At 48.5% G+C, this 18,797-nt stretch overlaps 1 protein-coding gene across 1 annotated transcript in view; it reads left to right on the top strand.

The window, feature by feature from the left end:
• Positions 1-1,207: 1,207 nt before the first annotated feature.
• Positions 1,208-18,797, top strand: part of LOC147709528 (dihydropyrimidinase-related protein 1-like) — a 199,957-nt gene continuing 182,367 nt past the window's right edge. Inside the window, exon 1 of the mRNA XM_086928068.1 lies at positions 1,208-1,665. Coding sequence (XP_086784194.1) covers positions 1,297-1,665 — 369 coding nt within the window. The 5' untranslated portion in view covers positions 1,208-1,296. The remainder of the gene's footprint in view (positions 1,666-18,797) is intronic.

Here is an 18,797-nt window from a genome sequence, read left to right as displayed (position 1 = left end):
TCTGCACCTCACCCAGCCCAAGGGGGCGCCGTTTGCGGGGGGCTGCACCCAGCATTGCGCTCACGGGCCTTGCAGCGCAGAGAGGGGCGCTGGCGTGCTCCTCGTCTGAATCTGAAAGTGTGTCAGCAGAGCATCTTTCTCAGGGGAGGAGAGGAGGGGGCGTGTCCGCGGATGCAGCGAGCCCCGAGCCCCCGGCTCTGTGATAGGCTGGTCGGCTGGTGCTGAAAGGACAGCTCCCTGACCGGCTGGTGCTGAGCTGTGCAGAGCTGCTGGTGAGACGGGAGGGGGTGCGAACCGGACACATCTCGTAGATTGCTCTTGCTCGGCACATCCCATCCCCCCCACCCCCCCCGGCCCCCACCCTCAGGGGAGCCCAGGCTTTGCATTGCCTCGCTGCTCCCACACCCAGCTGGGGCAGCTCTGTCACTGCTGTCGCCTGGTGACATCACGCAGCCGGCGCTTTGTTCTCGCCGGTCCCCTCCGGAGCAGGGGCTGAACCCCACGGGCTGGGTGAGTACAGGGAGCATTCCTCGAGGGCGGAGGAGGCAGCGGCTGATGCGGGGCGCTGGTACCCGACCCTGCATCGTTCATCCTTCTCTGGAGATCTCATGGTCACAGCAGCGGATGCCTGGCCTGCCCCCCCTCAGCAGACTCCCCCCACTATCTTAGTATTTCCATGAGAGCCCCGCACTCCTCTTGAATTAGTTATATCTCCATTGTAAGTGATTTGCAGCGAGCCTCATCTGTAACCTTGTCTCTGTTGAAGATCCGACGTGGTCCCTACTTCTGGGAGGCTCTGCTGGGCGCTCTGCCTCGGATTTCTAATTTAAAGCCTTATATTTCAGGGATACATTGTGCTTGAAGAGACAATACTCGGGGGAAGTGTTTGCACTGTCGAGACCACCCCTTGCCTATGCACCCTTAACCGTGTTGGTAGCACAGCACACCGGTGGTTGAACAGCACAGCAGTGGTTGCACAGCACGCCAGAGGTTGCACGGCACGCCAGAGGTTGCACGGCACGCCAGAGGTTGCACGGCACGCCAGAGGTTGCAAACACGCCAGTGGTTGCACGGCACGCCAGAGGTTGCACGGCACGCCAGAGGTTGCACGGCACGCCAGAGGTTGCAAGGCACGCCAGTGGTTGCACGGCACGCCAGAGGTTGCAAGCACGCCAGAGGTTGCACGGCACGCCAGAGGTTGCACGGCACGCCAGAGGTTGCAAGCACGCCAGAGGTTGCACGGCACGCCAGAGGTTGCACAGCACGCCAGAGGTTGCACAGCACGCCAGTGGTAGGATGGCCGACAGGAAGAGGAACTGGGCCGCCAAAGAGGACGACCTCCCCGCCTACCTGGCGCGGCCCGGCACCACGGCCCAGACCCCCCGGGTGAAGTACGGGGGCATGTTCGGCCTGGTGGAAGGAGCCTACGAGAACAAGACCATTGACTTTGACGCCTACAGCGTGGGCAAGAAGGGCTCCAAGACCTCGCGGAGCAGCAGCCGCCATGACCTGGACGGGGACAACTTCAACGAGACAGCCAGCGACGTGAGCGAGGTGTCGGGGTCGGTCATCAGCTCTCCAGGGGAGCGCGAGGACAAGACCCCTGGAGTCGAGATCAAGTACCCCATGGGGAAGGAGCACCTGCAAGGCCAAGACGGTGATCAGGTGAGGGGCGGGGCTCTGAGTCCCGGTTATATATGTACTCCAACCCCCATGTCTCTTATTTCTGTAACCACCTGCCACTCCGGCTCTGCGTAACATCCGACCCGACTGTGGACAGCGGAGCTGGAACCCACTATTCATGTTACATTGGGTGTTGAGTTGAACCCTTTTGACCCCAGTCATAGTTAAACATGTTGTCATCTCCGTTCCGCCTAGCACCGGGGTAGGTTTTGCTGTTTGTGGGAGCGGGTTGCTCTTCCACTGCTGGGGGTGGCCTTGGTGGCTACCTAGCTGGTCTTTTCCTAGCCCCAGCCTCAGTAGCACCAAGAGGTGTGGCTCACTGGTTAGAGGCGGCAGACCCGAGTGCAGAGAACGGCCCGGGACCAGGGTTCGATTCCCGACGCGGCAGGGTCTTGGACCAGGATCAGCGGACTGATAATTCTCGCATCGGTGCCTACTCCGACCAGGGAGCACACTCGGCAACTCTGGGCATTAGCTTGCCTCATCTCCAAACACACAGATTCACTGGCGCGCACACACATTCAAAAACATAGCCGAGCCCCCCTGATTTCCCCAGCCATGCATCTGTTTAATATCTCAGCCCGTGAGTCCTTTACTCTCTTGCCTTGTTAAGTGCTCGATTGTTCTTGGACCATGTTTTTGGGTCTTAAATCCATCAACATAAATAAATAAGCGTTCACACTCAAAAAGAAAGCTAAGCCATGCACAGGCAGGCCGCAGACAAGCACGTTGACATACAAACATACACTCACAAACGCAAAGGCAAGTACCCGCCAGAACACAAACACCCACGCACGCACACACACGCACACACACGTGCGCGCTCCAGGACCTACACTGCCCCTTGTATTGGGACACTTCGCCTGGCGCAGCTGGTGTGATACACCCCGCACCGACGAACAGCTGGGCCTGCCTGGCTCTGCATGCGCCGGCGGGCATGGGTGCACGTGAGGCGGACGCGCTGGTGTCCTGGTGTGCGCTGCGGGCCGGACACATGCCCTCCCCCGCCCCCTCCCCTCTGACACATGTCCTCCCCCGCCTCCTCCCCTCTGACACTCTGGCTGCCCCCGCTTCCCTTTGAGAGCCACTGGAGCAGGGCGCGTCCAATTCACACGAGGGCTGCCTCCCGTGTCTAGTTAATGAATGGAATTAGGAGTCCAGCTGATTCTACAAGGATTGGAAGACGTGTGTGTGTGGGGGGTGAGTGTGTGTGGGGGGCTGGGGGGGGGGGGTTGCTGCTGCTGCACAGCCAGCACCCTCCTGTCAGAACACAGTACCAGCCAGCTTACAACGGATTGCGCTTCTGACTGGGGACAGGGAGCTCAGGGTCACCTTGGCAGGCTTAACAGCTCGAATGGTGCATTCTGGGACCTGTAGTCCTTGTTGTATAGCCTGCATCTGGTGTTAAAACACATCTATAAGTAGAAGCAGGCATCTCTAGGTGCCCTTTTGAACTCGAACATCTCAGCCGGCTGTCGTTTGTTGCACGCTGGTACTTGTAGTCTTTGGTTTGTGTGTAAATCAATGTAAATGTGTGTCTTGTAAAGCGCACTATCACCTTTCAGGCATCTTGGCGCTGCATACCGCTGTGGAACCCTTCCTGGCTTTCCCTGTGAGATGCCCCCTACTGGGCACACCCAAGGTGAAGTCAGGCATCCCAGCACTTTCGGGCCGTTGTGGAGATTAAGCAAGCTTGTTGCCCAGAGTTGCAGAGTGGGGACCCATGATTAGAGTAGGCACGGAGGCGAGAATTATCGAGTCCGTGGACATTGAGCCCAAGACCCTGGCGTGTCAGGAATTGAACCCTGGTCCCGGGTCAGACCTCTGCATCAGGGTCTGCCGCTTCTAACCAGTGATCCACACTTTTGTAACCCACATCTGCTGTAAAGACATACTGCCTGCCTCCTTATAACACTCTATGGGGCCGATTAATATGTTGGTCAGAAAGCCTCTAACCACTAGTCGGAAGCTTTCCGACCGCGGTCTGAGGCTTTCCGACTCACACGGTTGGTTTGTGTTCCGACTGCTCGATTACGATGTCGAAGGTGGAAACGTAAACTGGCCTGTCACCTCTCTTCTGACCGGCTCTCAGAGTCTTCCTGCCGGTCGAAACTGCACCGTAATCCCCTATGGACGGCGTTACAGCCGTCAGGATTACAATGTCGGTTTCCCACAGCCACTCCTTGCCGGCCTGTCTGACAAAGAAAGGCTGTCAGAAAGCGACTTTGGGGACCCCTAGCAGGGATCGCTTGCATCCACGGCCTACGGTTGTTGGCCGGAGGGGTACGTATGGTGCCCCCCCCTGTAAATCCACACACTGTGTGGCAGGCACCATGGAGTGCCTGCCACAGGGTGCAGGTTTTTACATACACACACATTTCTTCATGGGACACTGTATTAATACAAGCTCCCATAGACAAATGGGAGTATACGACCAAACTTTGTTCGGTCGCAGGTTGGTCAGTCCTGAGTCTGGGAGAGTATGTGTCGGAGGCAACTCCGATCGACATCACAATAAGCCCCTATATCTCTGGCTAGGGGTAGAGTTGTCAAGTTGACCATGTTGGACTTCAACAACTCATCTGGTTTTCCTTGTACCACTGCATTCTGGTACTTGCAGTCCTCCACTCCTGCTGTAAAGACACATTGCCTGCCTCCTTGTAACACTCTACATCTCGAACTAGGGGTAGAGTCCTCCAGGTGACCATGTCAGACTTGAATAGCCCAATCTGGCCATGACCTCTGATGCACTCTGGAACAGGTCACTCTGCATACCTGGAGCCTGTGTTCTGCATATACACACTGCCAGGCTCCTTATGCCACACAGACTTCTCACTAGAGGCAAGGATCATAAGGCGCTCATGTCATGTTTGAACAGTCTCACAACCTAGCTACTCTGTTGCATTCGGGTACTTGTAGTCATGAGTTTATACTGTAACAACTGCAAATGTGCAGCCCCATCTCACAGAGGTCAGTCCCCAGAAGGTGTTCTTTTTGCTGCAGGACATTTGCAGCTCAATGGAAATTAAGGGCTTGGCAGTAGGGGCGCAGGAGGAGCTGCAGCACCCCCAAATCTACCATGCTGGAGTTCAGAGGGCGAGTGAGCAACAGAGATGCCTTTACTTCTTTAACTAGTCTCATTTGCTTCTCATTCAAACACAGAAGGAACGTGGGTTTACTTTCTCTGACTACAAGGGGAGAGGATTTTGTAATTTGAGCTATGTGAATATCTTTCTGGGGTGCATGGAGTGGGAGAATAGGCTGCAGGATCTCAGTTTTTGGTAACAGATTATTAGATTTTATTAAATGCAAATGAACCGCAAAAATATTTCAAAATATATCCGCAGTTAGGAAAGCACAAATGAAGCTCCTTTTTGGAATTAAAGTGAGATGGAAACAAGGATTTTAATAGGATCAAAGCAAATGAGGACACTTTACTCGGGGTGATCAAAGAATAAATATTGACTGAACCCCGCAGATTTCCCAGTTATCATTTATACACTCTATAGTTGTATCAGTAAAACTGCCTGTCTGTGCAAACTAGGGTCGATTTGAAGGGAGAATCTGCGGCCTTTAAATGACCAGGCGCTGTCACACCAGGCTTTCGTAATGCATTTGACCAGCTGCTCTGAAATGCAACTCCAGCTGCCTACTACCCTCTTACCACACAATCTCCTGTGAAGGGGCGTGACACTTGTTCTTTGTGTGACCCTCGAACGTCTCATAATCCCTGAGACTTCAGTGATGTAACATTGATGGCGGCGCCCCCGTCTAATCATTGTTCCTGCACCACAGAGTGAGCTGGAAGAACCTCCCCCGTACCGCCAGTCTGGCCTTGCTGGCCTTGCTGGTCCTGCTACCCTGGGCCACGTCTGTATGCCGTCCAGGCATGAATCAAGCCCGCCCCCAGGGGAAGTCTGTGTTTAAAGGGACCGGAGGGGTTTAAAGGGCCTGGGACATCTCTTTTGTTGGAAGCAGCTTGTGAACCTTCTCTTGCACACGAGCAGCAAGTCGGGCTGGTGCCGCCAGGCTGTGGCCTTAGAAACAAGGGATGGGTGGGGGCGGCGGTTCCTGGCCCCATCGGGTGCTGCTCCGCATTTCATGCAAAGCTTAATTTGGGGCCCGAAGCCATTTTCAGGAGCCAGGCGCTGCTTCTGCTGAATGACCGCATCCAATAACACCGAGACAGCCCCGTCTTAATTCCATCCCGGGGCTCTTTCTTCCACCTGCCCGTCCTGTCTCTCAGTCTTACTCACTGCTGGATCTTCCTCCGTTTTTCTATCTTTTTCTTCCTCGTTCTTTCCCCCTTTGCTACCTTTCTCTTTCTCGTATTGGGTCAAAGAAAGTCTGAGGATTGAAAATAAGTGCGGGTCTCTAAACGTCAGTGCCTGCACCTGAGCACCGGCACAAATTAAGCAGTGTTTTTAGGAACGGAGAGCCCACTTCATGCATTTTCACACAGCACTTTCAATTGAAGGGCATGTATCGTGAGTGATCTGATTGGCTGCTGAGCCTCCCCGCCCCGCCTGTTTTTCAGTCTGCAAGATGATGAACGCGCTTTGACTTGTAAAGTGCTGCTGGGGCGGCGCGTTATAGCACCGTTATATAAGTAGAGCAGGCATGCATACCCCGTGAACTGCCCTCCCCCAAATCTGCCCCCAAAATACAAATAATAATACTAGCAACGACAAAGGTAATACTACTGCCAAATATAACGATGATGGCACTCATAACTGCGATTTAGAGTTGATACAGTGATTAGCGGGACTAGAACGCGCGAACAGTAGTAGGGACATTACCCACTAAGCTACCTTGTAGCGAAATACTGCCGTTATCTTGCTAACGTTGGGTGTGGTGTCTGCAGGCATTGTTCTGTCAGACTCCAAGGGGTGGATGGATGAGAGGGGGGGGCGCAGTGTGAGTAATGGCAGTGGTACCCATTCCTTTACAAGCCTAAAAGCGCCTCGCGTGGGGCGATGGGTGGGAGGGGAGGATGTGAGCACTCTGATTGGCTGCCAGGCATCACATGGGCGGAGTCCTCGCCACTATCCCCTTTCGGAGAGGATGGGTCGCCATGGCAACGGGTTTGAAGTTTCTGTGCTAAGAAACCACAAGCGCAGCGTGTCTGTGCGGTGGGGGTGGGTGCGGTCCACGCCGAGGGGCGCGGGTGTCTATGTGCACGCGCCCGGCTGTTGATTCTACCTTTATTAATGCGTTTGTCTGTAAGGTTCCATTTTTATTAACCTCTCCACTGGACCAGTTACAAATGGTTGCTCCTGGGTCAGTTGCGCCACTAGGTTGTTTTTGACACTGCACTGTTTGTCCGGCTGAAAAGGCCAAAGAACTATCGGTGGAACAGAAACGTCAACAGAAACCGCCAGACACCCCCATACATCAATGAGCAGCCCCCGGATGTTGGGGCATTAAAGGGTAATTTATAAAAAAAAAAAATAAACGCACCCCCTCAGCAGCTCAGTGGGTGCAAACAGGCCGCACAGCAGCAGGTGAACCCGAGAAAAGACATCTGTAACTTGTCAAGTGCAAGCCCCCCCAGGAGATGCCTGTGTGTCTGTATCTGTGTGTGTTGTGTTGATTGTGTACCTGCGTGTTGAGTATGCCTTTGTGAGGCCTCGCGGGGTTTATTCTAACCTATATAGATGTCTATTGTCCGTGTGTGTGTCTGTGTGTATTAGTGTGTGCGTCTATTTGTTACTGTGTGTATGTTGTTTATGTATGTATGAGCGCGTGGGTTCATGTATGTGTGATGCTCTTTGTATGTCTGTCCATGTGTGAGTGGGCGTAAGTGCAGGGGCCACCCGGAGTACTTACGTGTTGAGTACCTCTGATTGGTTGAATTTGCGTCACTTGTCTGTGTGTACGTGACTGAGTCTGTGTGCGTGTGTACCTGGTCATGTTTGTGTGTGACAGTGCACAGGCGCTTTCATGATGTCTGCGAATCCGGAAGGACGTGTTTATGTCCAGAACAGATGGTCAAATCCACTTTTTCTGTGATTAATGTAGTGTTTTGCATGGGACCCAATGGCACATTTCAGATGCTTCGGGGCTTTTGAGGGCACGTTCATCAAACAGAAATCACCTGCTCTAAAACCACGGCGGATTTCAGAAATGAAAAGCGCTGGAAGCCAGGAGGCTGTAAGTCTGCAGGGCCCGCGGCGCGGATTAATCCCCCGGGTCTTTGCTTCCAATGTGCTTAAGGACCATCTGTGCGGCTGCTGCAGGGGGGCTCAGGGAGCAGCGCCCCCTCATCCATCACAGCTTCCAGGACGGCTGAGGCATCATTTCATAGATTGTGTGCATCACACATTCCCTGCCTTCTGCCTTTTGGTGCATACACTCTGGATACAAAGGTTAGAAGTGTTGGCTGGTTCTGGTGCTCAGCTGCAAGAGGCCGGGCCCTTACACTCTGGATACACAGGTTAGGAGCATTGGCTGGTTCTAGTGCTTAACTGCAAGAGGCCGGGCCCTTACACTCTGGATACACAGGTTAGGAGCCTTGGCTGGTTCTGGTGCTCAACTGCAAGAGGCCCCGGCCTATACACTCTGGATACACAGTTTAGGAGTGTTGGCTGGTTCTGGTGCTCAGCTGCTAGAGGCCCCAGCCTATACACTCTGGATACACAGGTTAGGAGTGTTGGCTGGTTCTGGTGCTCAGCTGCAAGAGGCCCGGGCCTATACACTCTGGGTACACAGGTTAGGAGTGTTGGATGGTTCTGGTGCTCAGCTGGAAGAGGCCCGGGCCTATACACTCTGGATACACAGGTTAGGAGCGTTGGCTGGTTCTAGTGCTTAACTGCAAGAGGCCCGGGCCTATACACTCTGGATACACAGGTTTGGAGCGTTGGCTGGTTCTAGTGCTCAGCTGCAAGAGGCCCGGCCTATACACTCTGGATACACAGGTTAGGAGTGTTGGCTGGTTCTGGTGCTCAGCTGCAAGAGGCCCGGGCCTATACACTCTGGGTACACAGGTTAGGAGTGTTGGATGGTTCTGGTGCTCAGCTGGAAGAGGCCCGGGCCTATACACTCTGGATACACAGGTTAGGAGCGTTGGCTGGTTCTAGTGCTTAACTGCAAGAGGCCCGGGCCTATACACTCTGGATACACAGGTTTGGAGCGTTGGCTGGTTCTAGTGCTCAGCTGCAAGAGGCCCGGCCTATACACTCTGGATACACAGGTTAGGAGCGTTGGCCGGTTCTGGTGCTTAACTGCAAGAGGCCTCGGCCTATACACTCTGGATACACAGGTTAGGTGCGTTGGCTGGTTCTGGTGCTCAACTGCAAGAGGCCCGGGCCTATACACTCTGGATACACAGGTTAGGAGTGTTGGCTGGTTCTGGTGCTTAGCTGCAAGAGGCCTCGGCCTATACACTCTGGATACACAGGTTAGGAGTGTTGGCTGGTTCTAGTGCTCAGCTGCAAGAGGCCGGGCCTATACACTCTGGATACAAAGGTTAGGAGCGTTGGCTGGTTCTGGTTCTCAACTGCAAGCGGCCCCGGCCTATACACTCTGGATACACAGGTTAGGAGCGTTGGCTGGTTCTAGTGCTCAGCTGCAAGAGGCCCGAGCCTATACACTCTGGATACACAGGTTAGGAGCGTTGGCCGGTTCTGGCGCTCAACTGCAAGAGGCCCGGGCCTATACACTCTGGATGCACAGGTTAGGAGCGTTGGCCGGTTCTGGTGCTCAGCTGCTAGAGGCCCGGCCTATACACTCTGGATACACAGGTTAGGAGCGTTGGCCGGTTCTGGTGCTCAGCTGCAAGAGGCCCGGGCCTATACACTCTGGATACACAGGTTAGGAGCGTTGGCCGGTTCTGGTGCTCAGCTGCAAGAGGCCCGGCCTATACACTCTGGATACACAGGTTAGGAGCGTTGGCCGGTTCTGGTGCTCAGCTGCAAGAGGCCCGGGCCTATACACTCTGGATACACAGGTTAGGAGCGTTGGCCGGTTCTGGTGCTCAGCTGCAAGAGGCCCGGGCCTATACACTCTGGATACACAGTTTAGGAGTGTTGGCTGGTTCTGGTGCTCAGCTGCAAGAGGCCGGGCCCTTACACTCTGGGTACACAGGTTAGGAGCGTTGGCTGGTTCTAGTGCTCAACTGCAAGAGGCCCGGGCCTATACACTCTGGATACACAGGTTAGGAGCGTTGGCCGGTTCTGGTGCTCAGCTGCTAGAGGCCCGGGCCTATACACTCTGGATACACAGGTTAGGAGCAGGGCCGGACTGGGAACTCAAAGCAGCCCTGGCAAATTTTGGCAGACCAGCCCTCGTTCGGCGCGATAGTGAGCGTGTGCAGCGAGTGAGCCCGACTGCTACTAGGGGGGATTTGGGGGACTTCTCCCCCCAAGAAAATTTTGGAAAACGACAGACCAAAATGGTGAATTTTACAGCACATTTTTCATTACATATTCAACTGTATCAACTTTCAAAGCACAGTAAATAGTAGATGATGACCTTAAAGAGCCCCCAGGTTACCCATTTAGTCATATGTACCCATAGACATTCTTTCGGAGAGCGCCAAAAAAGACACAAGTAGTGGATGTCGGATCCTGTGCTTGATATTAAGGGACTGAGGCATCACATGCTAGAGATGAGTGTATGTCTGTCTCGTGTCTCTCTCCTCTTCTCACTCTTACAATTGGTTCGGGCTGGCTGAGACATTGGGTCTGGTTGGAGCTACTACCCAAGATGGCATATTACACATATTACCTGTTACGTATTTTGGGGTAAGTTGAATTGAAAAGGGGCTTTGTTGAAGCGAATATCTTAAAGAGCCTTTGCCCCTGGAACTCCTTTCATGTTGTGTTTTTAAACTGCTTCGAATTAATTATTGTGTACCTTAGCCTGTGTCTGGCAGGCCTTCAGAGATTAACCAGCAGTGTATCCCTTTTCTTTTGCATTTGATATCTACCTTTAAACGCAATTATTACATTTACACCTCCATATTAACTACAGGGATGTAATCCATCCAGCAGCCGTGTTGCGTATGGGCTGAAAGATTCCAGTTTGTGTGACCTTATGCACATAAATGAGAATGACAGCTTTCACTCTATAGAGCCAAAAAGATCAAGTTGCGTCTGACTATTAATTGATATTTATTTTATGACTTTACTATAGCACACCCCTAGCTCCAAGGGGAACTCAAGAGCTTCTAGAGAGCCTTTCTATTGTCAGGATTAACACCAACTGCTATCCATTAAACCGGGATCTGTGTCTGTGGGTTTTGCTTCAGACTAGATTACAGAAATTCAGAATGTGAGTGGCAGGTGATTGGGAATATTTTATAACAAACTACTTTATACCTTCAAAGGTGGCCGTCTTGGATGTGCTTGCCACCGTGGTTTGCCATCTTTAAACACTTTTTTTTTTTACAATTTCTGTTTAAAGAATGCTACCGTGGATGCATGCACATCCACAGTGGCCATCTTTGCACTGGATTTCTACACCTGAAACAAATCCATTTAAAGATGCCGGATGTAAATGCTTCTGCTGGAGGCCATCTTAAAATGGTAAAACATTTTACCAGCCACCAATAGTGTGGTGGGCGACAAAACTAGGTGGGACGGGGCAGGTAAAGAGGAAGCATAGTGAAAAAGGAGAGGGAATGTTAAAAGAAAAAGTGCAGACACTGAGGCTAGGAAGAAGAGAGGAGAGAGAGAGAGAGACGGGGAATCAAAATAGACCCGCACGTGCACTGCAATAAAAGGTTTGATGTCAGCAGTGGAACACCACATCAACCAAACAAAACGCTGTGAGACCGAATGCTTGCCGGTAGGACACACAGAAGACCAGACAAAAACTACTGAAACTAGAGCAAAGAAGTGAGCTTGAATACTAAAACTTCCAGTCACGAGAAAGGGGCTGACCCAAACTCTACCCGGTCTCTTGAATGTGTAGGAGACAGACTCCAAAAGAGCCTGCAGCTGAGGCTTAAAATTATTGAATCCTGACAAGTATTAGTAAAGTTACTATAGACATTAAAGTCCCACAGCCTTGAAATATCGCTGATCAATCTGAGCTGACTAATAATTATTGCCACATTGCAGGACTCTCTTAGAATTCCAAACTCCAGGTAAAATATAATTCTTGCTCAACTTCAAGACCACAAGTCCTAAACACAAGCTAATCTGGCTTCTACTTCAGACAAAGAATACTACATTGATATCAGTACGGGACAACCTACTGGAAGAAGCAGACCTGAGCCCTCTTCCTGCCCCCATGTCTCCGTCACCCTCAACACTGTGACCCCAAAATTCTCATCTACTGATTGCAAACAGTAGCTTTTTTTTTATCTCAGACCATTCCACCAAGTGTTTCAAATCATTCATCTCTGACTGCAGTCAACACGTGGGAGATGATATCCCCCAACTCCAGCCTACATGCATATGAAGTTCCTCGACACCCCATCTAAATTAGCATAATACATCTCACAGACCAAACTTTCTCTCACATCTTTAGCAGAGAGTTAGAGTAAGGAAACTTGGTGCTGTATGGGATGCAGACCTCTACTTCCAAAGTGGAGATTTAGGAAAATGTACCCAGTTAATGGAATCTCATAAAAAAACTTGCCTTGCATCACTCCATAAAATCACCACAGGGAATAGGGCACTAGTCAACTCGTAAGTGAACAATGGCTGCACTATCCTGGCCTACTTGTATACCAAGTAATTTACTAGGGAGGTTGCAAGTGCCAGTGGCAACACCATTGGCCAGTGGAAAAGAAAACATTTGTGTAACAAAAAAAACACACTAGAAAGCCCTGTTGTCGGTTTAAAATATATTTTTCAGCACAAGCCCCAAGTTGCCAGAAACCGGTCCCAGGAAGTTTGTTTCCGGTCCAGGGAAGGCATGGCTTGGCATTTCGGGCTGGACTGTTCCCATGAGTGACAGGGTCAGACTGATTTGCATATGGCCATGCCTGAACTGGGGTGGCAGAGTGGACTAAAGAACAGTGATGGATTAAACCCAGATCTGTTGACTAGATGTGAGTGTTAGATTGGTTCAGATGCTCCGTCCATCACCACCTCCTTTTGTACTGAAAAATATATTTTAAGCAGACTTGCTGACCCCAACCTTTGCCTTATTTACAGCCCCCAAGAGTCAAGCAGCACAGCACAGCGCCCCCAAAGGGAGCACACGAGTCACAACATGTATCCGGCCTGCTGGCTCGGAACATTTCAGCTGGCCTGGCCCTGCTCAGAGTCGGAGATGCGGGGAATGAGATTTTGGTATCAATTTATGATCAAATTAATAATTTATCTCATTCGTCAATTTTGGACCGATAGTATCTGTCATTGAGTAAAAGACAACCCCCACATAGGTTTAGATAAACCCCATTAACTGACGCCACTCTGAAGAACCACTTACAACTGATAAAGTTTAAAAGTTTTATATAAAAGTCAAATTTGAATGCAAATACAATCCTCTCAGGATAAATCTCAAAGTATACAAAGAATACAAATCAATTCCAAAATCAGCAATTTAAAGCTTCGATGTGAAGTGGTTCCTTTGCGTCATCTACAGAAAGAGAAAAATAACCAAGTTAAATCTGTCCCTACTCTACACTAGGTGACTTCCCTATTTTCCAAGTTTCTTCCCTAAAAAGGTGTCAGCAGTTTGACTTCCAAAGAAGTTCAAACTCTCTTAGCCTCTAAAGGTAAGTTAAGTTTAAGAAGCAGTACCCTCTCTGCCTACCCATCCGCTCTTCTAAGGGTCCTCGGCCTACTGCTCCCTTGCGCTCTGATCTCTCTCAGCGCATCTGCTCAAGGCATCTACCCTTCTTCGCTCTGAGCAATTCGCCTCGCTGTTCCTAATCTCCAATTGCTACCTTCTCTTCGGGGTGCTGTCCCTAAAATACACAATCACAGTGTGGGTGGAACGCCCCTTGACGCCCACCACGGACTTTCCCCGATGATGTCAGTTTCTGGCTCTTTCCATTGCTTCATCTCTTTGCGTCGTCCGTTAGGTTGACCCTTCTCCTTAGATGTCATCTTCATCTTCTTGTTGGCGACTTTAATTGACACTTTCAGATCAAAAGTCAAAATGAACTTAAACAAGACTTTAACTTACAACTATTTCTTGACCTTACTAGATCCTGCGAATGGTCATTCAAAACAAAGCTCAAATTCCAATCGTCTCCTCTCATGTTTAGGCAATAAACTTCGTTCGACATTTGTCACCTTAAATCTAACAAATGCTAGACTCTTCGGCTCGCACCTTCAAATGAAGACTATTCACGACTCCTGTGAGCCCACTAAATTACATACATTGGACTATGCTCCAGCGAACTCTTGGTTAGTCAGGTTATAATCACAAATGACCTAAACCCTTCTAACATTCCTACAAACTTCTTCTACACAGTATAACCTTTAACATACATTTATATATGAACGCTTTTAGCAAATACTTTGCTCATGTGTGAATACATTTTACATAGAATACAATTACGTAGAATATGATTTTAATACATAGAATATAAAGTTCACACAGAATATAATCTCATACATAGAATATAAAGTTATATTCTCATTGCTTGTCGTTATGCGTACGCTCTCCGCACATTTCTCCATGTTACATTTCTCGCCGTTTCTGCATTTAAAGTTACACACGTACATGAACTCTACTTTACACGTTCTTCATTTCGTAAGCATTTCTACGTATTACTACATTAGCCCACTGTGTATACAGGCCTTATAAATCTAATACATTCTAAAGTGAATACAGTTATACATTTCCTATACCATGTTGTCACTTTCCGTTGACCTTTATGCTATAGACGTCAAGTTTACATTCGATATACATTTCATTCCTACGTTACACGATATGCTTGTAAATATGGCCTATACATAATTTTTATTCAAATTTGCGCTCTCTCAGTCCCCCCTTTGATGACTTTTAGGAGTCATCACTAAATGCAATTTGAATAACACCTTTTAAACCGAACTAGTTACATCATTTCCTCTTTTCATCATTTCAAGTGCTCTCAAGCTTTTATACTGTTGATCTTGTAAAGCAGCTAATCTCCTTTCCTGTTCTCTCATAGATCTTTGTAACCGGTTCGTCCTATACCATTTATATAGTTTCACAAATCCTAACAATGTAATTATACAGATTAATACTATTAATACAGGTTTTAATATGTACCACACTATACTTTTGCCAAGGTTAGCAAACCAACTTCCAACCTTTCCTACTCCATTACCTACTTTTTCCCAAACATTTATTTTTGTCATATCTTCGATTTCTTGATGAATCTGTGTAATGTTTCTTATGGCCTTCTCAAGTGGTTTTGAATTATCAGGAATATAAGTACAACATTCCTGAACCTTCAAAGCCTTGCAAACTCCGCCCTCTTTTGCTAATATCACATCAAGAGCAAGTCGATTCTGAAGAACCATTGCTCTAATCGATTGCATCTCACCTTCTATTAGCATTAATGACCTTGCAGTACTTGCAGATAATCTATCTACGACTGTAGCTAGTCTCCTGATCTTAACATCGTTAAGTATTAAACCTAACATAGGAAACATCGCTCCAAATACGTCTCCTACTACTTCTGCATCTCCTACTTCTCTTTTCGTTCTTATCGAAGCCTTTCCTTCTATGATCGCTAAATCCTTTGCATGATATATTTTGGGGAAGACAATTGCCAAGTAACATGAACCATACCAATTGTCAGGCAGTTTTACATAGGCATTTCTCCCACATACAAAATATACATTAGGAATAGCCTGCATCCCTTTCATAAAATCTTTCGTATAATACTCTAACTTAAAAGCATGCTCACAATTAACTTCACCTACGAATTCACTCTCATAATATGTCTTGCTTCGAGTTAAACATAACTTTCCTTTCTGCGTTCTATCCAATGCTATTGGACCATTGCTACCTTTCTTTTTATGTGCCTTCTCTTCTTCGGTCCAATCAGTTTTCCACTGTCCTGACATTTTTAGAATCTTCTGCCTTCTGTATCGGTCATCTACTTGTGCTATAAACTTTTTCTCAATCTCTGACACTTTGCAAGTCAGATTATTTCTGCGTGCGTATGATGTATCTAGCGTATCCCAAGGAAGGAAGAATTTGGCTAGTCTATCCTCCTTTTTGTAATAGTCCCACTTATTCATTTGCTTATAATTCGGAACTTCAGGCAGTACCGAATCATAATTTGAAAAGTAGTACTCAAACCCTTCTCTACCATAAAATATACTTAGCAGTAAACTACATGTTATCCCATAAGTCAATGGGAGATGATGATATCTAATGCCTTCATCTACAGAAGCCGGCAATTGCATACAAACATAGCAATCTTTGGCCTCCATGGCATCGATATATTCGTATAACAGTTTAGCATATGCGTTTGACCTAAAGTTTCCCTGTGACTCGTCTACGTGTAACCTACGAGCTTCATCTACTAGTAACGTCTTTTCACGTATAACATTGCTCTCCTCCTTCTTTCCCACAAGAGCAGGTTTCAAAGTCGTTACAAGTTGTACATCTGCTATTTCTTCATCGTTTTCACGTCCTATTATGTATGATATTGTCACTACTGTAATTATGAGAAATATTACTATCGCTATAAGTGTACCTATTATGCATCTAGCTTTTCTGTTTGGGTTGCCGTTCTCCATGTTGTCAAAAACAGCGTAACTCTTTCTTTTGCGAAAAAGTTTATCAGTTCAGTCCTTAGTTTGCTTTGTTTTCTTCTCAGTTTGTAAAGTGCTCTTTTATCAACAAAGTCTCTTTTTCGCAACAGTGTCTCTTTATTTTTAACAACAGACAACCCTAACCCTTCTCCGTCCTCTAAATGTAAACCCTAATTTTATTCTTCTTTCCACTCGGCGCTAGGTTATCTTCTTCTTTATAACTTATATACAAAAGTCTTTATGTATCAACAATTATTCTCGTACCTGCAGCTCTTGCAACAAGTTCCAACAACTCAAAACGGATGACTTTGTCTTCTTCTTCTGATATTTGATGACCAAATGTTGGAAATTGTAATCTGTTCAACACTAAATCCTTAATCCGACTCAAGTATGGGGGTATGGGAAGTGTGAAAGTCAGTAACCCCTCAGTCTCGAGTCCAGGAGTCAACATCCATATCTCCACTGCCACAAATGGATCGAGATCGATTACTTTCACGCTCTTCACTCTCCCAGATTTCTGTCCCCAAGACATCTGCTAGATAAGTCCACTCTGGGGTGGCGTACCTTCTGCAGGGCACACGTACCCTTCTCGACCTTCGTGGACTCTCAGTTCCTGAGTCTGTCGTTTCTTCCTCCTGATCCGATTCTTCAGCGATCGGGACAAGAGTTCTTTCTTGCTTTTCTTCCGAGCTTGGCCTTTTCTTTCTCTCCGGCCAACTGGCTTCGTCACTCCTTGTTCTTCTGCTCCTTGTTCTTGGACCAGTCTCTTGGTCACTCTCAGTTTGTTCAGTATCCGATTCAGTCTCCCAGTTACTTTCTTCTCCTGAGACGACTTCGGTCTCGCTAGTGTCCTGACCTTCGCCGTCTTGTTCTAGCACAATCTCAGCCTCTTCGATCACCTCCACAGCTTGGCTTTCCCCCTCTGTGGCTTCTCCGCTTTCCGCTGGATTCTCATCCGAGAGAGGAGCTGTTTCTTCTAGAGGTGTTGGCACTCTTCGAGTGTGTGAAGCATGTATCCAATTTGGCAGGCCTCCACACTTCACCGCAGTGTTCGTGACAAGTATGACTTGAAACGGTCCTCGCCAACGCACGTCTAAGCAGTTCTTCCTGACATGCTTCTTCACCAGGACCCAGTCTCCCGGACTCAGGTCATGGCACAAATCTTGTGCTGATGGAACCTCTGCAGCCTGGACCTGGAGGGACACAGAATTAATGGCATCAGATAGTCCCTTGCAGTAGTCCAAGATCAAGTCGTCTGTGATGTTCAATAACGCTGCAGTCGGAACCGATGGCAATCTCATAGCTCTCCCCATTAGCACTTCATGTGGAGAGAGGCCTGTTTTCCTATCAGGTGTGCTACGTATGCTCATAAGAACCACTGGAAGTGCGTCTGGCCAACTCAGGGATGTCGATGAACAAACTTTAGCCAGTCTGGACTTGATTGTACTATTGATTTGCTCTACAATCCCTGAAGCTTCTGGTCGATAACTGCAGTGTAACTTCTGATCAATATTCAAAGCCGAACATAGCATCTTCACTATTTCGCTGTTGAAATGAGTTCCTCTGTCCGATTCCAAAGAGGATGGCACCCCAAACCTCGGTATTAACTCTCTAAGTAACAGTTTCGCTACTGTAAGTGTATCGCATCTACGTGTAGGGTAAGCCTCAACCCATCTAGAAAATATGCAGACGATCACTAAAACGTATCTGAGTCTGTTACATGGAGGCATTTCTATAAAATCAAGCTGCATTCTATTGAAAGGCCCCCCAGACCTCCCAATGTGACTCAATGTAACTGGTGTTCTCTTTCCCACGTTTAGTTGCTGACAAATCGCACATCGCTGACATACTGCTTCTGCCGCTACTCTAAACTTAGGATTGAACCACGTTTGTCTGAATACTCTCACCATGGCATCTCTACCTATGTGTGCTGATCCATGCAATTTCCTTGCCATTGGACTAACCAGTTCATTTGGTAAAACTGCTCTCCCATCGGCAGAGACCCAAAAATTCATCTCGCTTTTCACACAACCCGCTGTTTCCCAGCCCTTTTTCTCATCATCTGGTGCATTCTCCTGAACACTCCTTAGCTCATCCCACGTATCTACAGTATCTAACAACATTGTCAATTCAGTTCTTTCCTGTACTCCCCCCACTTTCACATCAGTGTGAGAATATCCTTGCTCTGCGCAGTAACGCGCTACTTCATCCGCATAGCGGTTACCTTGTGATACAAAATCTACATTTTTTGTATGCGCTGCGCATTTGACCACTGCTATAGCTGTCGGTCCTTGCAATGCCTCTAACAAAAGTCTCACGAATTCTCCATTCCTAATGGGAGAACCCGAGGAGGTCATGTAACCTCTTTGAGACCATAACTGCCCGTAATCATGAACTACCCCGAAACCATACTGGCTATCGGTGTATATGGTGACTCGAATTTTGTTACCTGCT

The sequence above is a fragment of the Lissotriton vulgaris genome, chromosome 6, assembly GCF_964263255.1.
Source record: "Lissotriton vulgaris chromosome 6, aLisVul1.2, whole genome shotgun sequence".
Taxonomy (NCBI): domain Eukaryota; kingdom Metazoa; phylum Chordata; class Amphibia; order Caudata; family Salamandridae; genus Lissotriton; species Lissotriton vulgaris.
Note: the sequence above shows the minus strand (reverse complement) of the source record. Positions and strands in the feature narration are given on the sequence as shown.